This window comes from Lepisosteus platostomus, chromosome 11 (genome assembly GCF_059453375.1).
Source record: "Lepisosteus platostomus isolate fLepPlt1 chromosome 11, fLepPlt1.hap1, whole genome shotgun sequence".
Classification (NCBI taxonomy): domain Eukaryota; kingdom Metazoa; phylum Chordata; class Actinopteri; order Semionotiformes; family Lepisosteidae; genus Lepisosteus; species Lepisosteus platostomus.
In genome coordinates, this window is record NC_142621.1 from 14,536,259 (window position 1) to 14,556,437 (window position 20,179).

At 39.4% G+C, this 20,179-nt stretch overlaps 1 protein-coding gene across 5 annotated transcripts in view; it reads left to right on the forward strand.

The window, feature by feature from the left end:
* The window catches only part of kank4 (KN motif and ankyrin repeat domains 4), a 38,695-nt gene extending 18,516 nt beyond the window's left edge, over positions 1-20,179 (forward strand). For 2 of the 5 annotated variants that reach the window (XM_088598623.1, XM_088598620.1), the window contains 9 exons: positions 6,523-6,592; positions 6,987-8,999; positions 10,432-10,543; positions 11,424-11,609; positions 13,548-13,632; positions 14,241-14,460; positions 15,278-15,420; positions 16,174-16,374; positions 18,061-20,179. In XM_088598623.1, coding sequence (XP_088454749.1) covers positions 6,577-6,592; positions 6,987-8,999; positions 10,432-10,543; positions 11,424-11,609; positions 13,548-13,632; positions 14,241-14,460; positions 15,278-15,420; positions 16,174-16,374; positions 18,061-18,162 — 3,078 coding nt within the window. In that variant the 5' untranslated portion in view covers positions 6,523-6,576 and the 3' untranslated portion in view covers positions 18,163-20,179. Of the gene's footprint in view, positions 1-300; positions 670-6,522; positions 6,593-6,986; positions 9,000-10,431; positions 10,544-11,423; positions 11,610-13,547; positions 13,633-14,240; positions 14,461-15,277; positions 15,421-16,173; positions 16,375-18,060 lie in introns of those variants that run through there. The other 3 variants (XM_088598621.1, XM_088598622.1, XM_088598624.1) reach the window with 3 other exon arrangements.

The following is a 20,179-nucleotide window of genomic DNA, read 5'->3' on the forward strand; positions in this document are numbered from 1 at the left end:
TTTCCTTTTTTAAAATACAGTGTAATTAAAATCCACTGTACAAATATGGAAGTCAATAGAATGCATGTAATTTGATATACCAATATGATCGTCTATTAAATTCCCTCTTTTTCCTGTATACTGAACAATGTCAGCATATGTTTTTATTCATTCTGAGAGCACTGAAAGCATGGGAAAAAGTAAATGAAACATTAGGAATTTGCATTCAGGAGAAAAAAAAAGATTCCCGAAGGGGAACTATTTAGGTACTGTTAATAATTGACTGTTTTAAACTGCGAAGATTATACTGATGAGAGTATAGGGAGTTCAGTAGTGGTTCAAATATATTCTAGGGGGGATTGTTTAACACAGACAGAAGAGATCCTGTAGTGATCGAAAATTGCACTCTGTTCCACAACAATAGGTCTGCTGCCTGTTGTAGACAGAAGAAGTAAGGCTGATTTATGTGGAATTTCTGAGCTCTGTGGAAAACTTCTAAGAGTCCTCATTCTCTGGGCCACTTGCCTGCTTTAGTTAGGCAAGGTCACCAGTCACCTGACCAATACATTGAACAGCTGGAACACAGTCACAGTGCTGCACTAGCAACAATTTTGTTCTCTTCAAGTTCAGGAAAGGAAAGGGAAAATGTGCTTACAAGAAGAGGTGCTCCAGAGCTGCTGGAACATGTAGGTAAGAGCAATGGTTTTTACAGATGAATTTGAAATGCAGCCGAGATCAGGGATTTCAGCTTTTGTTCAGATGAACAGGGCTGATAGCAATAATCAGCTAGTCCTGCTACTGCAATGCAGGAGAAAGTGACAGGCATTCTGCAAAGCAAAGAAATGATTATGCAGTGGATCTCTCTTTTGCTGTAGGAGCTGTGTTTCGTCTTTTTTGTTTTTGTTTGTGCTGTTACATTAAAATTTATAGCCAGTTTTTTAAATTTTAAACCCAAAGGTTTCAGAGTGCAGTTTGTTTCCGTGTGTGTTGCGAAGGTTGCAGTTTTGATGAATGCACAGTAGAAAACTGGCAGTCGTGTGGTTCAATACATTCAGTGAACGGAGATCATAGACTGTGCAGTGTGCTATGGGGACACAATCTAAAACCACATAATTGGGGGCTGTGTTTTGTGCTCTCTGGACGCTACAAGCTTCAGGTAGAATGTGGAGTAACCTGATCATTAAAAACAACCTTGTAATTGTCCTCCAGAGTGCATCTCCCTGTTGCACCGATCAAGGCAAAACATGCACTATTTTATGCTTTTTCCCTTCTAACATTGAATAAAGCTTAGGTTCTTGCAATGTTTTTTTATGTGTTCAAATAATAAAGTACCAATTAATTTTGTCCAGCGTCCCCTATATAGAAACCAGTATAGATGTATGTGTTCCTGGTATAGATGTCTCTGTCCCGTGTTCGGTGTAATGAAACATGAGCTGTCCATTGTCTACACTACTATTACATTACCATTTTGCGATAATTCTTTGCATATTGTCTGAAATGAAAAATAGTGAAGTAGTGTCTAATAAATGATACCCAAGACTAATTGGAAAGAAAGCTATCTGTTTATAACTGCCACAGACTTACAAGTTCACCACAGTGAACCTTAATATGTTAATCAAGACATGAAAGAAAGATTATGAAGACTGTGTTCCTTTGAATTAATTTACTACTGTCACTTTCATGAGAAAACATATATACACAAGAATGGAACTATTGCTTCTCACCATCTCAGTGTTAGCAACAGTATCATGGTAATTGTAGGACAGAATATACGCTTAATGTTCTGAAACAGTAGATTTTTTTGCTGAGAGCTTTCTGTGAGTCACATTATCCTTTCAAAGTGGATGCTTGGACAAACAAACAGTGAACTAAAAATGATAAATTGTGGAAAGGTCCTATTGTTTTAGAATCTTATTTTTCCAAAAGATAGAAAAGAATGGCTTGGCTGTTTTTCAGCATATTGTTCCTTACTCATGGGGGTGTTTTGCTCTGGTGGTCCTTTTGACCTCCAGGAAGTTAAGACAAGGACCTACTGCGATCACTGTCCCTCGACAGTGGTTTGGAAAAGATGGAATTGTCTCATAGTATCAGCACTGCAAAAGAAGTGCACTAGTTGCGAAAATTCCACACGGAACAGGCACTTGTTGCTGATATTCTCTTAAGGATATGAGATACTGTATATGTTGAAGCTTGCTGGAGAAACCCCTGATATGAATGAAAAAATAAACATGATTAAAAGAATGTTTCACAGTTACAGATCTACAGAATGTTTCTGATTATTTACACAGCAGATCTGTTTTTACCCACTGTATGAAAAGCCAGTCTTTTCACTTTATCAGTAGAAAATCAGGAGGACTAAAGACTGAGACTTCTTAAAAGCTTGCTCTTCACCATCGTTGGAGTGGTGAAAGGAGACTTCAATATTGAACATTATTGCCATGTTGTCTTTTGAGACTTAACTGTCTCCATTGTCAGTGTATTTGTTACACTACAGTATGCCCCTTCAAGCAAGTCTATATTTGTGTTCTGGGCAAGCTGACTTGGTACAATGCAAGGATTTTTCTGTGGTCATTTAATGAAACCCAAACTTGCAGAAAAGGTAAGAATAATAATAATTAATAATAATAATAATAATTGCTTAGACTTATATAGCGCTTTTCTGGACACTCCACTCAAAGCGCTTTACAGGTAATGGGGACTCCCCTCCACCACCACCAATGTGCAGCATCCACCTGGATGATGCGACGGCAGCCATAGTGCGCCAGAACGCTCACCACACATCAGCTATCAGTGGGGAGGAGAGCAGAGTAATGTAGCCAATTCATAGAGGGGGATTATTAGGAGGCCATGATTAGTAAGGGCCAATTGGAAATTTGGCCAGGACACCGGGGTTACACCCCTACTCTTTTCGAGAAGCGCCCTGGGATTTTTAATGACCACAGAGAGTCAGGACCTCGGTTTTACATCTCATCCGAAGGACGGCGCCTGTTTACAGTATAGTGTCCCCGTCACTATACTGGGGCATTAGGACCCACATGGACCGCAGGGTGAGCGCCCCCTGCTGGCCCCACTAACACCTCTTCCAGCAGCAACCATAGTTTTTCCCAGGAGGTCTCTCATCCAGGTACTGAAGTGTGGTGTTTCTGTTATTATGTTACTTTTTTGTCAGGGGATGGTAGGGAGACGGCAGTTATAACTTCTCTTTCGGCAGCTGTCCAGAGTGGGAAACCACGCAGATGGTTTCCTGTTTTGTTTGGTTTTGTTTTTTGTTTTTGTAAACCGAGTTTTGCTACTCTTCCAAGTTTAGTTTGGGAGTTTCCAAAAATTATATTCCCGATATCAGTGCTATATTCAGCATAGCCTGAAATTTACCGTTTAAACAAATCTATTTCCTGTTCTCTATAATTCATCTAAAAATGCACCAAGACAAAATCGCATTACACCTGCCCTGCATATTTGTCAGAAATTATGAGTCTGAAGTCTTACTGGACTGTTTATTGTCATTGTTTTTTAGAGAGATGAATAGGTATTAATTCTCAACACTAATCAAAATCTTTGGGTATGCAATTGAGTCTTCTCAAGGAATTCCACCCACACACTAGCATTCTAGTTAATCTTCTCTTCTGTCACATAAGTTCATAAGAAAAGATACAAATGAGTGGAGTGAAAGCCTTTTGACCCATCTAGCTTGTATGGTTTGCTAATTGAACCTGGGATCTCATCCAGCCATTCCTCAAAGGAAACTACAGTATCAGCTTCAACAAGATGGCTTGTTGAGTTGTTTCCTTCTGACTCCCACAACCTTATTAGTCTTTTAAAAGGCTGACTATGTCTAAAAAAATTGCATTTTTTAGTATTTTAGATTTCCCTAGCTAGATCTTTTGGGGACGATTTCCCTCTGCAAATTGCTCTATCCTAAACCTCATCAAAAGCATGTTTGTGCATTTCAAGGTTCATTATTAGAACATGAAAAGACTTTCAGGATATTTACCTTGAAAAGTCCTACAAAGCCACATCTAGGCCCTATACAAAGTGTGGTGAATGCATAGAATACATTTTCAACTCATGGTTTACATGCTGAGATGCTTATTCACTTAAATAGAATAAGTTTGGTCAGATTCTTTGTTCTCACAAGTCATACCAGAAGAATTGAGGTGAAATTCCACCACTGCTTTTGTAAACAGATGTCATAAAGAAGCATATTCAAGCATACTATGTTTATCACATCTTGATAGCTATATAAAGTATCAGAGTAAGCAAAAGGCATTGTGAACTGCAGGCAAGAAGCTGAAGAATGAAACTGTATAACTGAAGCTTTGAAGATACAGAAATCCAGTATTTTTTAAATACGTGTGTGGTACAGTGGTGAAGTGTTAAAGCACATCTATCAGATTGGGTATGTTATGCACAGAATAAGAAGAACTTAAAGAATGAATCGGTGATTTTATGTGGCTGAATTCCTTCAGGGTCTGGAGACAAACATGACCTTTGGCAGCTAGACTATAGACTTAGACTTGACTACTGTATATCTGTTTGTCTGAGACCAGACCAAAGGTATTCATTTTCATATATTCAGAAAATCACATTCATGAATTACTCAGGTAAAGAAACAACAAGTATACGAAAAAGAGATTTAAAAATGTTTCCTTGACATTATATGGCAGTCAAATAAATCATTCCCATGTGTTTGGGTTTTTGAAAGTCTCTACAAACCCAGCATGATGTTGTGTTTAAGGTGAACACGCATAGTTCAGACACTCAAAATAAGTACAGTATGCCCTAGGATATTGAGGATATGTATACATCTGTAGACCAAAGCCCATTATCTTTTGCTCTTTAACCTACCACTACTTTAGGGTTATGAAGTACATCTGTTGAAAACTTACATTTTAAGTATTTGTTTAATCCTCAGTCTTTGACTGCAGGAAAGACAGTTAATTAGTTAAATGTTTCACTGAGGCAGTGGAAAGTGTGTAGCCACAGAGCTGTGTTCAGATTAAGACCCTTCTCTCATCCTGTATTAAAGCTCCACACTTGTCCCGTTTTGAGCTTAGTTCCTGAATCCACAGCTCAAAACAATAACGGAAGATCAAAACATGAATGTGATTCACTAAAGCTTTGACTCTACAGCTGCTCCAGCCAAGTTCACCATAACTAATAACATCTGTTCACAGTGCTGCATTAGCAAAGTATTTCCCTAAAGTTCTCTTTTTGTCTTCTACCATCCTAAGGTAATGAAATCTTGGATGGCAGACTGAATTACAGGATATTGTACTCCCTGCTATAAGGAGAATTTATTTCCCAGTTTCCTAACAAAAGTCTACAGTTATACACCACAACAGCAGCAAAGGAAGTCTGTGGAAGTGTTATACTGTATTACATTGCTGTGGTTTCTTTTTTGTAAGAAAAAACATTACATTTAATGTTTTATATTTCAGCTTTGATTTCTGCAGTATAAAAGCAGGATTTCTTGTTGAATATGCCCTTTCATATTTCATAGTATGAAGTCGGATATTCGACTCAATTTGAATTTCAAATCAAACAGGTAAACAATAACCCCAGATTGATCCTCATGAATGTCCGTTTTAGCTTCATAGAATCTAATCATTATACAGGACCCTCCAGTGTGCACACGCAGGGAACTGCTCAGGCATCGTGCACACACAGTAAACTATGCAGGCAGCATGCACACGCAGGGAACTGCTCAGGCATCGTGCACACGCAGGGAACTACGCAGGCAGGGCAGTGTGCACATGCAGGAAACTATGCAGGCAGCGTGCACACGCAGGGAACTGCTCAGGCAGCGTGCACACACAGAAAACTGTGCAGGCAGCATGCACATGGGGGGAACTATGCAGGCAGCATGCACACGCAGGAATCTATGCAGGCAGCGTGCACACTCAGGAAACTATGCAGGCAGCATGCACACGCAGGGAACTGCTCAGGCAGCGTGCACACACAGAAAACTGGGCAGGCAGCGTGCACGTGCAGGGAACATGCACCTGCACAGGCAGGGTGCACACGCAGGAAACTATGCAGGCAGCTTGCACACGCAGGAATCTATGCAGGCACCGTGCACGCTCAGGGAACTCCGCAGGCAGTGTGCACACGCAGGAAACTATGCAGGCAGTGCGTACATGCAGATAACTGTGCAAGCAGCTTTGTACCTTGTACCCTGTGTTGTTTATTTCTGTTTTTTAGGCTTTGGACCCTTCTTGTTATTATTATTATGTCTCTTTGCCCTAACAAAAATAATGTTATTATTATAGATATGTTGGACTTTATTTAAAAGAGTACTTATAGGTGTGAATAAATGTGACCCTTGTGTTTTCCAGAATAAAATTATGACAAATATAATTTTAGTCTGTGCAAAGCAATAATGATTGCAGTAGAGTATTATAGTCTTTTTTAAAACCAAGACAGATTAGCTAATACATAACTGTAGCTGTTATATGATGTTTGTTCATCTTTCATTGGTAATAAATGAGTATACTGTATATGGAGGACAGTGAATATACACTTTTTGTATTTCTTTATTTTCAGGTTGCAAATATTGAACACAACAGGTTATGTCCGCAAAACTACAAATCTCAAACAATGAACAAATCAAAAGGTAAGAGACTTCTTTTCATAGCTCACAATACATTTGTTTAAATCTATTAAATTGTATGGTCTGATATAAAAAAAGAGTTACAGATATCCTTGTCAATAAAAGGCAATCACTGAATGTCCAAAATGGTGCAGTAATAAACGAATTAAAAAATATATATATAACCATGTAGTTTATGTCTGGTGTAAAGCAAATGATAAAAACAGCAAACTCTTGTTGTAGAATTGTTATTGTAACTGTTATTGGTAATGACTGCTTTAAAAAATAGTCTCTAGAGTAGCATGTCTGTTGTTACAGTCTACAGTTAAAAAGGGGCTAAAGTGATTCAAGACATTCAAAATGGAAGGCATCGGTTCAAAGGCAGACTTCCCTAATTGAAAGTATTCATTTGTTTCAGCAAACGGCCTGTCATCAAAGCCATGTGAGAGTGGAGGCCAGCGGAAACAGCTCCCCTACTCGGTGGAAACTCCATATGGATTTCATTTAGATTTGGATTTCCTGAAGTATGTCGACGACATTGAAAAAGGAAATACAATTAAAAGGGTTCACATTCACAGACGAGCCAAGGATCCCAAATTCAGCACACTGCCCAGAAACTTCAGCCTACCAGATCATGGCTCCAGATCTGCTCCCAAGGACAGCTGGAATACCCCAGGCTCTTACCTGCCAAAAAACAAATCTAGAGCCCTGGATGTCCAACAGATCTTTGACTTCAGGGCAGCCGAAAGCATGACACCAGAATCTCCCAGGGCACTGGGTTTTAGTTTCAGTTCAGTGAAAGCTTTTGATGAGCAGCCCTTGGGATTTCGAGTTAGGCCTCAGCTTTTGAGAACTTCTAGCCTGCCTGTGACAGTCCTTCAGAGGAAGAACTCGGAACCTTCTGAAGATCAAGCCCCTCTGCCCATCAGGAGCTCCAACAAACCGAATGGCACCTCTGAAAACAGCTTTTGGTCGCTTAATGCCTCACCCAGCCCAGACAACAAACAGCTATCAGCTAATCAGCTGACGGCGCAAAAGGAAATGTCCAGCCTACATCAGCAGTTCACAAACGCTTTACAAAGGGTCAAGGAGCTTGAGGAGCAAGCGAGAATGATTCCAGAACTGAAAGAACAAATATGTTCTCTGAGGGAAGAGAAATATCAGCTCATTCTTAAACTTCCCCCTCAGTCTGCGGTGGCCACAGAAGAAAAAACGCTGCACTCTGAACACGAGAGAAGAAATGGCCAGTCACAATGTAAAGAACTGCCTGAAGGTTTAAACAATACACCTGCTGGCCAGCTTTCAGCTCAGTGTATGTCAGCTTCAGCTGACAAGCTTAGAGATACACAGGATACACAAAAAACAGTAAAAGCACTGGCAAGTCCATCAGTACAGAATGTAGGTGTGGGTGTGACAGAAAAAGATTTAGGTTTAACATCTGAGCAGGTAAGCAGCGATACAGGACCACTCACTATCATAGCACTGAGGACAAAACTCACCGTTGTAGAAAAGCAGTTGAACGACACTACCAAAGAGCTGGATAAAGTAAACTCTCTACTAAAGGAGCAAATGAAAGAAAACGTGAGGAAGGAAGAAAGGATAAAGATTCTGACAGAAGAGGCAGAGGCCCGTGCAAATCTCAAGGAGGCAAAGGTATTACAAAGAGCAGCAGACACAGTGGAGACCAAGCTTGACTCAGACTGTGTTTGTCTCTGTGATGCATCAGTGGGGACGGCAACAAAAGAGGAAGGAAACATCTTCTGTGATAAAGGAGTTATGACTGATGGTATATTCCAGCAAGGGGCTTGCGAGAATCTGACTGAAACGCAACCAAAAGACCTCAGAAGCTCTAAGAATCAGACAGACTGTGTGTCAACAAATGAAGTGCATGTTTCTGTAAAAGTCCTTACAGAGGATAAGTCTGTAGAGGCTGTGGTGAGCACCTGTGATAAAGCTGTTGAAACTGCTCAACTAGTGACAGCCTGTCCTAACACTGCTCAAGAGGACCCTCCTATTGATTGCACACACAAGGAACCTGAAGTGCCCTTAGAGTACACAAGCAATGGTAACCAACTATCTCCTATTTCTGTCTGCAAAGATGGTGTAGGCTGCGTGGCTGAACAAATGCAAGAATGGCAAAAAGAGGGTACAGATGAATCAGGAAGCAAAGCTCTCCACCAACAGGAAACAGATGAATCCACATCTTCCCAGGCTGCTCTTGGACATTATGTAACACGAATCCAAGAACTTTTGCATGAACAATGGGCCTGCCTGGAAAATGGACACCCAGAACTTGCCAGCACACTAAGGCAACCTGCCTCAAAAATCAGCTCCATTCAAAACCAGCTAGTCAGTTCCCTTAACGTTCTCTCTTCTATGTATTCCTCACAAGTACACAAAGAGGAGAGCAGTGGAGATTCTCAGCAAGAAGGTACACCTGTATTCCCACTTTAATGTAAACTTTGAGTCACTGCTCAAGCAGTAGCTGCAGCTGATTAACTTTAAACCCCTAAGATGCCATCTGCTGAATAGATAACACTGTTATTCCTATTAAACGTTACGCAATATGATCAAAGTAATCAAAGATGCATGATTGTTTAAGCTGATGGTGAGTAGATGCTCCAGACTGTGAAATATGTATAGATAATGATCAAAACACTAGTAGCATATGCTAGAGAAGAGTAGAATTTGTCACTGTTAGATGTCTCCCGGGCTCAGATCAAATCTAGTTTTATTCCATATGTCATTGGGCAAAGGAACTGGGGTTATAGTTATCTCCACCATGCATAAAATCTGAAAAATCTATTGCTGCCTTGATTTTATGTTATCTCTCTGTTCACACAAATATTGTGTATGGTAAACACTGCTTTAAAACAGAATGTGTGAGTGTATCTTAAAATCATAGGATTATGTAGAAAATCAGAAAACAGTATCGTTAAATAGTGGATCGAAATCCACTATACATCCATCCATTGTCTAACCAATTCTTCCAATTTAGGGTCATGGGGAGCCAAACCCTATCCCAGCAAGCTACAGGCACAAGGCAGGATATACAGTACCCTGGATGGAATTCCATACACATACACACATTCTAACAAATTTTCAAACCTACCAGTATGCTTTTGGACTGTGGGAGAAAACCAAAGCATCCACAAGAAACCCATTCCAACACAGGGAGATCATACTTACTCCACACAAATAACACCCCAGGTCCAGAATTTAATTTGTAATACTCATTGTCCTAGTATTACAAAGTAGCGATGTTAACCACTGCACCACCAAGCCACCCTTAATCCATTAGCCATGTTATTATTTTAATTATCCTTAACTCTGCATTCTGGCTTCATAGACATTTTAAACACAACAAACTACGTTTTTTTTTCAGACCATCTGTTTTTTTTTAATATTGTATAACAGCTGTGGTAAACCAGAAGAACATTACACACTGTGATTTTTGTTATGCTTAATGCTGTGTTGACATTTTACAAAAACTACAATATTGTTAACATTGTTAACTGTATATTTATCTGCACAATCCCTCATGTTGAAGATCCATTAGATATTAGCTTAGTATTTGCTGTGTAAAAACGAAAAAGTGCCTCCTGACCCAAAACACATGAAAAATATGCAGACACTAGGATGTCATAACATATTGGTCCTTTTGAGTAAGTCAGGTTTAAAACCTCTGTCTGAAGCTACACATCATGTTCAGATTCAGTTTTTCACTTTGAACCGGGAAGCAAAAGCAGAACAAATCTTCAACTCTTGAATGAGAGGAATTCTGATTGAACAGAATAACTGTAGTGGTGGAATCACTTTCGAGGCTGAAAAATAGTCACACTGCATTGCTTGCGTTTACACAGGGTGCTCTCCACCTTCAGCCTTGAAATCCATCATGAAGAAGAAGGACTGCAGTGTCAGGCTGGGAAGCAGTGGAGCCAAAAAGAACCTGAAGTTTGTTGGTGTGAATGGCGGGTAAGTGCCTTTATCTATCATTCTGATCTTAAGCCTTTGTGGCTTTCATTAAATTGTACTTCTTATCCAGGCAAGAGTCCCGATCAAAGTATGGACCCATGATGAAGGACAGTGTGATGAAATCATTATTAGTCAATCAGTACTTTGATAGTGCCGTAATGTGGTAGAAATAAAATGAAACAATTAAACATTTTTATATGCAGTGCAGGAAAACTGGCATTCTATTATTATTGTAGTCAGGTCTATCAACTGGCTTAGCCAACTCGCATCCCCCCAAGAGAGCAACCTTGTCACAAATTCCAGACCCTCTTATCAGAGCATTGCAGAAATGTTGAATAAATAATCTATTCATTAGTGCTAAAGGAGCATTAAAGCGGTTACTTGCACTTGATTCTCCTGCCTGCAGAAATGCTCATGTTAATTTGTGACACCGCAGTGCAGCTCCCCGGTGAGTTCAGGGCTGCAGGGGTTTGAACTGTGGCCCCAGTGAAACAGAGATGGGATGTGTTCAGTTATGTGGTTGACACTTAAAAATCATTTTTGTTTCCGTCAACTGGAAGCCCACGCCATAGGGCATCCACAACAAACCACAAATTTCACAGAGACTTGACTCAGCACCCACACAGGGCTCAGATTAGGGGCACGCAATGTGAAAAAAAAGAAATTCCATGTTGCTGCCAAAAATCAGTTATTGTGAGCTGTTGTATTAACAGTTATTCTATTAGTGCTCTACACACTATGTCATGCTTTCCAAGACCAGCTTTTAAGCAAGTAAAACCAAATACAAAAGATTAAACTTCATGCTTTAAGTATTTGTGCCATTAATAAAATGGGGATAAAGTCATGACAAACCCTTCACAGACATGTTTTTTTTTTTGAGGTATGAAACGACTTCGAGTGAGGAGTCCAGCGGAGAGGACGAGGAGAATGATAGCTCAGAGGAGAGAAAGGATGGAGGGGCCGAGGCGGCTCAAAGCACCAATTTAGAAGAGTCTGAGAGGACTGGAGGTCATTCGCAGGTGACCAGTGAGTCCAGCAATATGCCACAGCCAGAGGCGGCAAGCAGGTGAGGCCAAATTGAGAGAACATTCACATATCAAAGCCTCACAAGGACTGTGGCTGTTATGTGCTTTGGGAACTACCGTTGTGCAGCTTCTGAAAACAAGTGGCAGAAATAAAAACATTTTATTTCACAACACTCCATTTCTATGAAATGTGAGGAGGGCATTTGGCGTGACTCGCCTAGCTGAGGGAAGTCTAGTCTAGCTGGCAGTCTAGCTGTGAGGATGAGACTGCCTGAAACCCCCCTCCGTCCCAAATGCCCTCTGTATTGTGAGAAATGAGCTAGGGAGCCGCTTCAAAGGTGTTGCTGGTTTGGCGGGCTGGGTACGAGAGTGATCAGCAAAGGGAATTCTGGATGCAAGATATAGGAGAGTGGAAGCATGAGAGATTAGGATCTAACCATCCTTCCAAACTTCTGTTATAAACTCAATTTATCTCTTTGTCCCCTATAGTCTGGTCACATTGTGGACTAAATGCTTTTCCATGGATGAGTAGAAAACTGCCCCTGTAATGTACACAAAGCATTCTGGATGAAAAAGGCATATAAATTCAGACATATTCCTGCACACCAGTTACTGCAGACTGCAGACTCTTGATGTTATCTGAACACTTTTTGCATTTGCTCTGCTGCAAAAGTAAATGCTGTTTATTAAATGATGACATTCTTCATCATTTACAGTATGTATATGCATTATAAAAAGTGAAATCACCAGATTGCTGATGGAGAAAGCATATTGGGTTCAGTTTACTACATCATTGCTAAAGCTGGAGTTTGACTGTAGCTGGAAAAAGTATTAATGTTTAAGTTCAAACTGGCAAGATGAGAGCTTTAATTGTCCAGGATTTCCTGTATAACTGTATTTATGTCCTTATTAGAACCTTTTCAGCAATGTAGTTCTGGAGTCCTGATTAAACTGCATTTGATCACCAGTATGTTTTCATTGGACATCTGTAATCAGGTACAACTGTGAGAGCTCAATGTATGTGAATTCAATTAAAAAAGTTTCAGTATTATAATTTACTCACTACTTGCACTTTGGGTAATTTCTAAAATGCAGCTATCACTGAGAAGCACACCTACGCATACCTCAGACAGTTCACGCTCTTTGAGGTCAGTAGTAAGCTGATAACAACACAAATGATTTTAGTTTCATTTACACAGATCCTAGAAAACTTTCATTGCTCTTTGGGGTCTGAAATGAATATTTAAAAGCTGTTTGTTTTAAATCAGGTCTCTGAAAAGTTATAATGAATGACCTTTATCGATTCAACCCACAAATTATAAGACACTGAGCTAAAAAACTAAGTTTCACAGATGAAAAGAAATATATTAGCTGATGCATTAGCTGATGCAGGGTCCTTATTCATCAATAATAAAAAAGAAGAAAAGAAAATATGGATTATCTTTTTCTCTTGAGAAATGTGCAACAGGTATTGAGCAACTGTGTTTCAGTATCCTTTAGAATAGTCTTTTATGTTCCAGAAAATTAACATTGTGACTTAACAGGAGACTTTAGTTATTGTCTAGAATTAACTGATTCTAACAAAAACACAGTGGCATTATTCTGTAACTATACTAGCACAATTATACAGAGACATCTGCAATTGTAAATGTTTTTAGCAATCTTAAACGTTTTGCATTTGTTCACGGTAAATTATTGTCACCTCCCTCTTGCTTAGGTCCTCTGGGACAACCCTAATATACAGTAGTTGATTTTGTTTCTTTGTTATCTTTGGGTATCAGAAGTGTCTTTACAAAAAGAATGGCTATTTATCACAATTGCCTATTGCAAATTTTGTATCTGTATATATAAATAAATTGCTGTACATTGCTACATTACATATTTCATTAATCCGGAATCTAACCATTTTAATATACAGTATATACTTTATAATTCCTCAGGACTATGTTGTTTATAGCAGATTTTTTCCTCATTTTCAGGGAAACAGTGGATGAGGATTTCATGGCTGCATGTCTTTTCCTTAAAGATCACCTTTCAGAGGTTCTCTCTCCCAGCAGAGAACTGGTAGGACTGTCAGAAGCAGAAAGGGCTGAGCCTATTCACTAAGAATGTTCTGCAATTAGAAATATTAGGTTCCTAACCTGTATGTGGACTTTCAGTTAATATCCTCAAATACTTACTTCATTCTGTATAACTGCAGTAATGTAGTATTTTATAATAAATGTTATTTTTATTATGTTATTTTTGATTATAAAAAAGCAGGTGTAAGCTTAACTGTTTTAAAATAGGGCCATACATAATTTATTGTCATGAATGAATCAAATTGCATTACCTTCGTTTTCAGTGTATTATGGTATACTAGGCATTTCATATATAATGGAATTAAATGAATTTGGATTCCTAGGAATATTAGAGAAGCTTTGCTGTTTTAAAGACTGTAGTAAGACAATAGATTATCTAATAACATAAAAAAGCCAATAGTACAATTCTCTCAGTGTTATTTCTAGGTATAAACTGTAGTTGTACTTCCATCACCGACATGTTTACATGTTACATGTTTAAGTTGGCAGGATAGCAGTGCATACCTGGGCAACAGTGAGGTCCAGAGAAAGACAGGCAGGACTCCTCTGGGTCTGGGTTTGCTCTGAACCCCTGTCCCGTGTACTCCTCAGAGGCAGGTCCTGAGTGTGGTTTACTACGAGTGGTTCCGTGTTTCAAGTCAGAAGGCTTCCCAGGCCCATGCCTTGGCTCTGTACCTCCAGGAGCTGAAAGCTGTCTCTCCCGAAGTCCTGGAGTTTGTCATCAACTCAGCTGATGGCAATGGAAATACTGCTCTTCATTACAGTGTCTCCCACTCCAACTTTCGCATCGTCAAACTGCTCCTGGACACAGGTAAGCTGGCTATGACCAGGGTCCTTGAATCAGGACTCAACACTTCACATAATAGTTTGACACACATCCCAGCAGGAATATATTCCAGGACTTCATGTATTTCTTAGAAATTAGATAGAAATTCTTAGATAGAAAGAATAACATTATTTGCGTTTACATATTGCACAGCTGTTATTATGATATTCAGGTTCAATTTGAAAAACTGTGCGTTAATTTTGATGAATAGGGAGAATGGAACAGGGATTAAAGAGGTTATTTTTTCAGTGGAGCGCAGCTCTTTCCCTGTAGTTTCAGTTACTACTTTCAATTAGGTTGACGCATTGAAATTAAAAGGGCTTATTAAAAGGTTAGTTGATTGAATCAAGTAACTGCATTGGAAACACCATTACTTAATGAAATTTGGTACAAACAAGATGTTTCATGTTCAGCAGCATGGTTTTCTGAATCAGACGGATTCACTCCTGATCAAAACCATGTGTCCAGCTTAAGGTTTGATTTTTTTCAAGAGCTGAGAACCAGAATTGATTTTTGGACATCCTACTGCGTTTTCCATGAGTCAACCTAATTGAAAGTAGTAACTGAAACTTCAGGGAAAGGGCTGTGCTCCGAAGCTTTTAATCCGAAAAAATGAAGCTCTTTAATCTTCATTCCGTTTTCCCCGTTCATCAAAAATGACACACAGTTTGAAAAAATTCTGAACCTGAATGCAATATTTTGATGAGGACATCTTAAAGATGTCATAATAGAAATCACATTCAGAATAACTCCATTGAAGCCTTTTAACCCACATGTGGATGCTTCCAATGTTATCTGACAGGCTTGTGCAAAGTGGATCATCAGAACAAAGCGGGCTACACTGCCATCATGCTGGCCTCCCTAACTGCTGCCGACTCTCGGGAGGACATGGATGTGGCCCTGCAGCTTCTGAAGCAGGGGGACATCAACACAAGGGCCAGTCAGGTCTGGCAGTGCTCTGAAGCTTAACCTGTGGGCCACTAATTTCGTGACTCACTAGCACTTAATAAACCCCCGATTAGGCACTACTCCAGATTTTCTTTTCGGCATTAGTTATTATGAATGTTCCCAGACTCATCACACATAATTGACTAACAGTCTAAAATGTGATGCCTTGGGCTAATGCTCATTGATGTAGGAAATTGAACTTTGTTAAGTGCTAGTTGATCACAAATACCCAATGCATTATATAATTGGGATGTAATCGTTTTTTTTTTCCCCCTGCCTTATTTTTACTTGTGTCCTTCCTCTAAAGTACAGCATATTCTTTTTCAATGTATGCAACCTAAATGGAGGGGAATTCATTCAAAACTTGAAATAAGGCTCAATTTATATATAAACTGAGAAGAATTAAAAATGCTCATTTATATCATTGAAATAGTATCTCGGTTAGGATAAGGTGTGCTGGTTTTTCCAATGCTAATTGACACCTTGGTGCTGTTAAAATGAAAACTGTCAAGAAATAATAACAACATAAGAACAAAACCAAAAATAGTAACACGCATCATGTGGTCTAATACATGGATGAATTAATTGTGTCCAAACTGAGTTTACACAGAGTTGCTTGCAACCAACCAAGCCCAGTGAACTCCTTCATGCATGTATTGATGGATGTATTGAGCAACCCCCTGTGCAGTCTTTCCAGTGCAGCCTGAAGGATTTGGAGAATGCCAGTTAATGAGCTACCTTCCTTCTTAGGCTGGACAGACAGCTCTGATGCTGGCTGTCAGTCACGGCCGGATTGACATGGTGCGACTGCTGCTGTCCTGCGACGCCGACGTCAACACTCAGGACGATGATGGCTCCACAGCGCTCATGTGCGCGTGCGAGCACGGTCATGCTGACATCGTCCGCCTCCTGCTCGCGCTGCCGGCCTGCGACGCCAGCATCACCGATAATGTGAGTTTACCCCACAAAGAAAAGTGGGTGTCCTTTGTCCTGTAAATCTACCTACCTGCACAGCCCTTACAGACAGGGAGAAATGTGCATTTGTCGTGTAATAAGATGAATCTCTGGAGTAATGTAAAAGAGTAGGTTTCGTAATGATTCCATCTACTAGCTACTGACATGTTTTGTGTCTTTTTTTAATTCTTTGGAATGATGGGTTTGATATTCAGCCATAAGTTCAAATCACACTGGAACAAAGACCTTGTACAAAAAACCTGTTTTAGTGACACTAGTGATAAACCAACAAGGACACCTCCCATAATGCATAAGAACAATAGTAACAAATTGTTACTTTCTACATTTTTTACCACTCTGAGAAAGCATCGGTTTGGCACTACCATTTCTAATTCTCTGTTGAATAAAAGCCTGTCAAAATATGGCGAATTGCACAGCTTATTATAACAGGCTCAAGCTGATGCATATATGTTTACAATTGTTAAACCTACAAGAATTCCGGTTCTGTCCAAAATAGACAAGCGTTCTTTTGTTGTGGTTGTATGGAGAGCCCAAGTGAGTCATGGTTGATTGGTCTGATTTATGGGAACGCTGTACTTAGCCACAATCATAGATGTGCATTCACCTAAGCCAAACTGTTTACATTGCAGAGGCAATGTAAAATGGTTTTCCACATTCCTAAAGGTTTAGCTGGCATTCTAACAGCTATGGTTCTGGCCATGCACCAGAACAGGAAAACAAGATGGAATGTATATATATATAGTGTTTTACATGAAAGCAACACACTGTGTTCCATGGAAACAGATAGAACCAAACAATAAGAGGGGGGTAAAACTTCATATTTGTCTGTGATCTGTTCTCATAGCACTTTCCAGGTCTGATTGTGCTCAGATACTGTAGTTCTTACTGCCAAGATGTACAATAAAGCTGTAAAGGAGCCTGAGGCAGCCCTTATCTATAGGATCAACAGCAGGATAGCTGGAAGACAAACGTTGACAGAAGCAAATAATTAACCCCTGAAAGTTGTGCTTTAATTAGGAGGTTATATTTCAGCATTGTGTGCAGCTCAGTAGTGTTGTGTTTGTTTAGAGTGCAAGCAAATTGTCAGAGTGTAAAAAAAAAAACAAAAGGCTCTTCATGACGCCATCTACTGGACATGAAATGAAAGTAAGTCGTAGCTGGAAAGAAAATGAAAAGGTACAGTACTGTATGTTAGAGAGAGAGCAAGTTATTTTCAGAAACCTTCAACTCCCCAGACCTTCAGGGAATCAGGGGGATCTCCTGAGAACAATTGACTCTTTCAATACACAAATACCTTCACATTGTAATATTAGTATAGAAATAGAGTGGCATTAGTGTTATGCTCTTTATTAATGACTTCCTTTGTGGCAAAATCTCTGTGGTTTAGGTTTACTAATCCCTTTCAAAAGCTATTATTTTCTCCCTCTTGTGCGGAGAAGGAATGGAGTGTGCTGGCTCAGAACCTCACCAGGTTAAACACTTCCAGAAAAAGAAAAAAAAAAACAGGTTTGAAAATCTTTTTACCAAGGATGGTCTGGCCTGCCTATGAAACAACCAGTCTCCTCTTACGTTTTATCTAAATGATCTCAGAACCAAAGCCAAATATTTGTGATTTCTTTACCTCTGCAGTTCTATAGTGACTGTGCTGTGCTCTCTCCTCAGGAAGGCAACAGTGCTTTGTCTATAGCTCTGGAAGCTTCCCACACGGAGATAGTTGACCTTCTGAAGGCCCACACAGACCACGGGACCCCTGACACTTCGTAGCTGTTTGAACCAAAGGCTCTTTTATTCCCAGGCACATGACTACAAAGGCTCCATTCAAAGACGGCTCCTGGCACTTCTGATGTTGTCTTCAACTAGCCTCTGAACTGTGTCCATGATTAAAACGAGATATTTCAAATATTTATGGACATTCCTTCTAAGTGATTAGCATTTCGCTAGTGCCCTATGAGAAAAAGACCCTCGCACACCAATCAAACCCATAGCGGGTGTTCGTATCTGTGTGACAAGTGCACTGAGCTCGGCCATGCTCCTTCAGCTGCCAGGAGTCGACTAAAATCAAAACTCCAGTCTCTTAACTGTTGAAGATGACATACCAATTGGATTTGTGAAGGAAATAAAATATTTTGTTCACATTTCCCTTATTGTGAGACAATATATTTATATATTTTGGCTACCGTGTAAAGTTTGAAAATCATACCCTGTATCACTCTGGGGGATATGGGTTGTTCACTTTATGTCTATTTTGTTAATCCTGCTTGTTGTTTGAAAGGATTTCCTCTTGCTTCTGAATATTAATTTCCCTACTTTGCCCTCACCAATGAGTGGGGAAAACAGGGGAACCTGAGGCACTATCCGCAGAACTGAGTTATTCTATGCAGTACAGCGCAAAGAGGAAGAGCAAATTCTGGCTAGACAAGAAAAATGTCAGCCTTCCCAGACTGCTTTGTCTGTTTAGATGCTGTATATACAGTACTATCCTTGCCAAGCTTATTTCAGCCCCAAACATAGCACAATACTGTTAAACCTTTTTTGGCTGTTAATCTCTGTCCAGGTTTGATAAGCTAAAAGCCTTGACTTACATCTTCCAGTTTCTTTTTTTTTGCAATTATATTTTGTGCAACTTTATTATTGTCTCCTGTATTAGTGTAATCCTGAAAGCCATTAATAATGTGCAAAATGTTGTACAAACCGTGAAGGCACCGATCACAATTTCCTATACAATCAATGAAGTTAGAAAGCAGGACTGGTACAGTAATTCTAATGGGAGCTACTTGTGTCAGTTAAAAAAATCATTTTTCAATGACCAGAACTCTGGCATGATAATCATGGAACACATCATCATTGTATGAGTCCATTGTCAGGCACACTTGATTCCTTTGACTGTTGCATGTCTCTCAAGGACACTCTTGTCCAGAAATGTCAAAATGTCAATATCAAAGTCAATGTCATTCTTTGACAAATACAGTATATAGGTTACAGTATATTTCTATATTTCCTATATACTGACAGATATATAGGTTATATTCATAGATCGTTTCGATGCGCAAAACGCAGCATTCTACAGCATGTTCGGTTATACAGTATAAGTCAAGATACTTTGTGTGAGTATCTGAAAATAAGAGTTCAGGTGGGTAGCTGCGTCAGCATGCGTAGGCTGTAAAGGAACAAGTAATAGGTTTATTCGATGCTGAATAAAAGAAGAAAGAAAACACAACGTTTCGGCCGTGGAGCCTTCTTCAGGTGTCACCTGAACGTTGTGTTTTCTTTCTTCTCTTTTCAGCATGGAATAAACCTGTTTCTTGTTCCTCTGAATATAAGATGTGTGTATTTTCGGAGTTGACTACTAGAGGACATTGAGCACTGCAAAGATCAAAGTGTACTCTGCCTAAGACAGTGACATATAAGGTTCATATCAGCTAGTGCTACAGTACCTTTGAAGATGAAGCACAATGCCTTATTTCAAGATATACAAGGAATTCCATTATTATCCAACATTTCAATGTTATGCATGTTGGTTTTGTAAGCTTTTGTCTCTTAATGCTTGAAACTTAATCATTGTGTTGCCAAAGCAAGACCACCAGTGTATTTGTTAAGGATTAAAAAGTATAAACATGTATTTCTCAAAACGTATATCTCATATATTGTATATTTATGGCATTTTTTTAATTAATTGCTTGTGGGTATGTTGAAAGAAAAAAACAAAAGAACTGTAAGCACTTGGAAGAGCACTGTCAACCCAGAGGAGTATTTTTTAATTTAATTAAACTGATAAATGAAA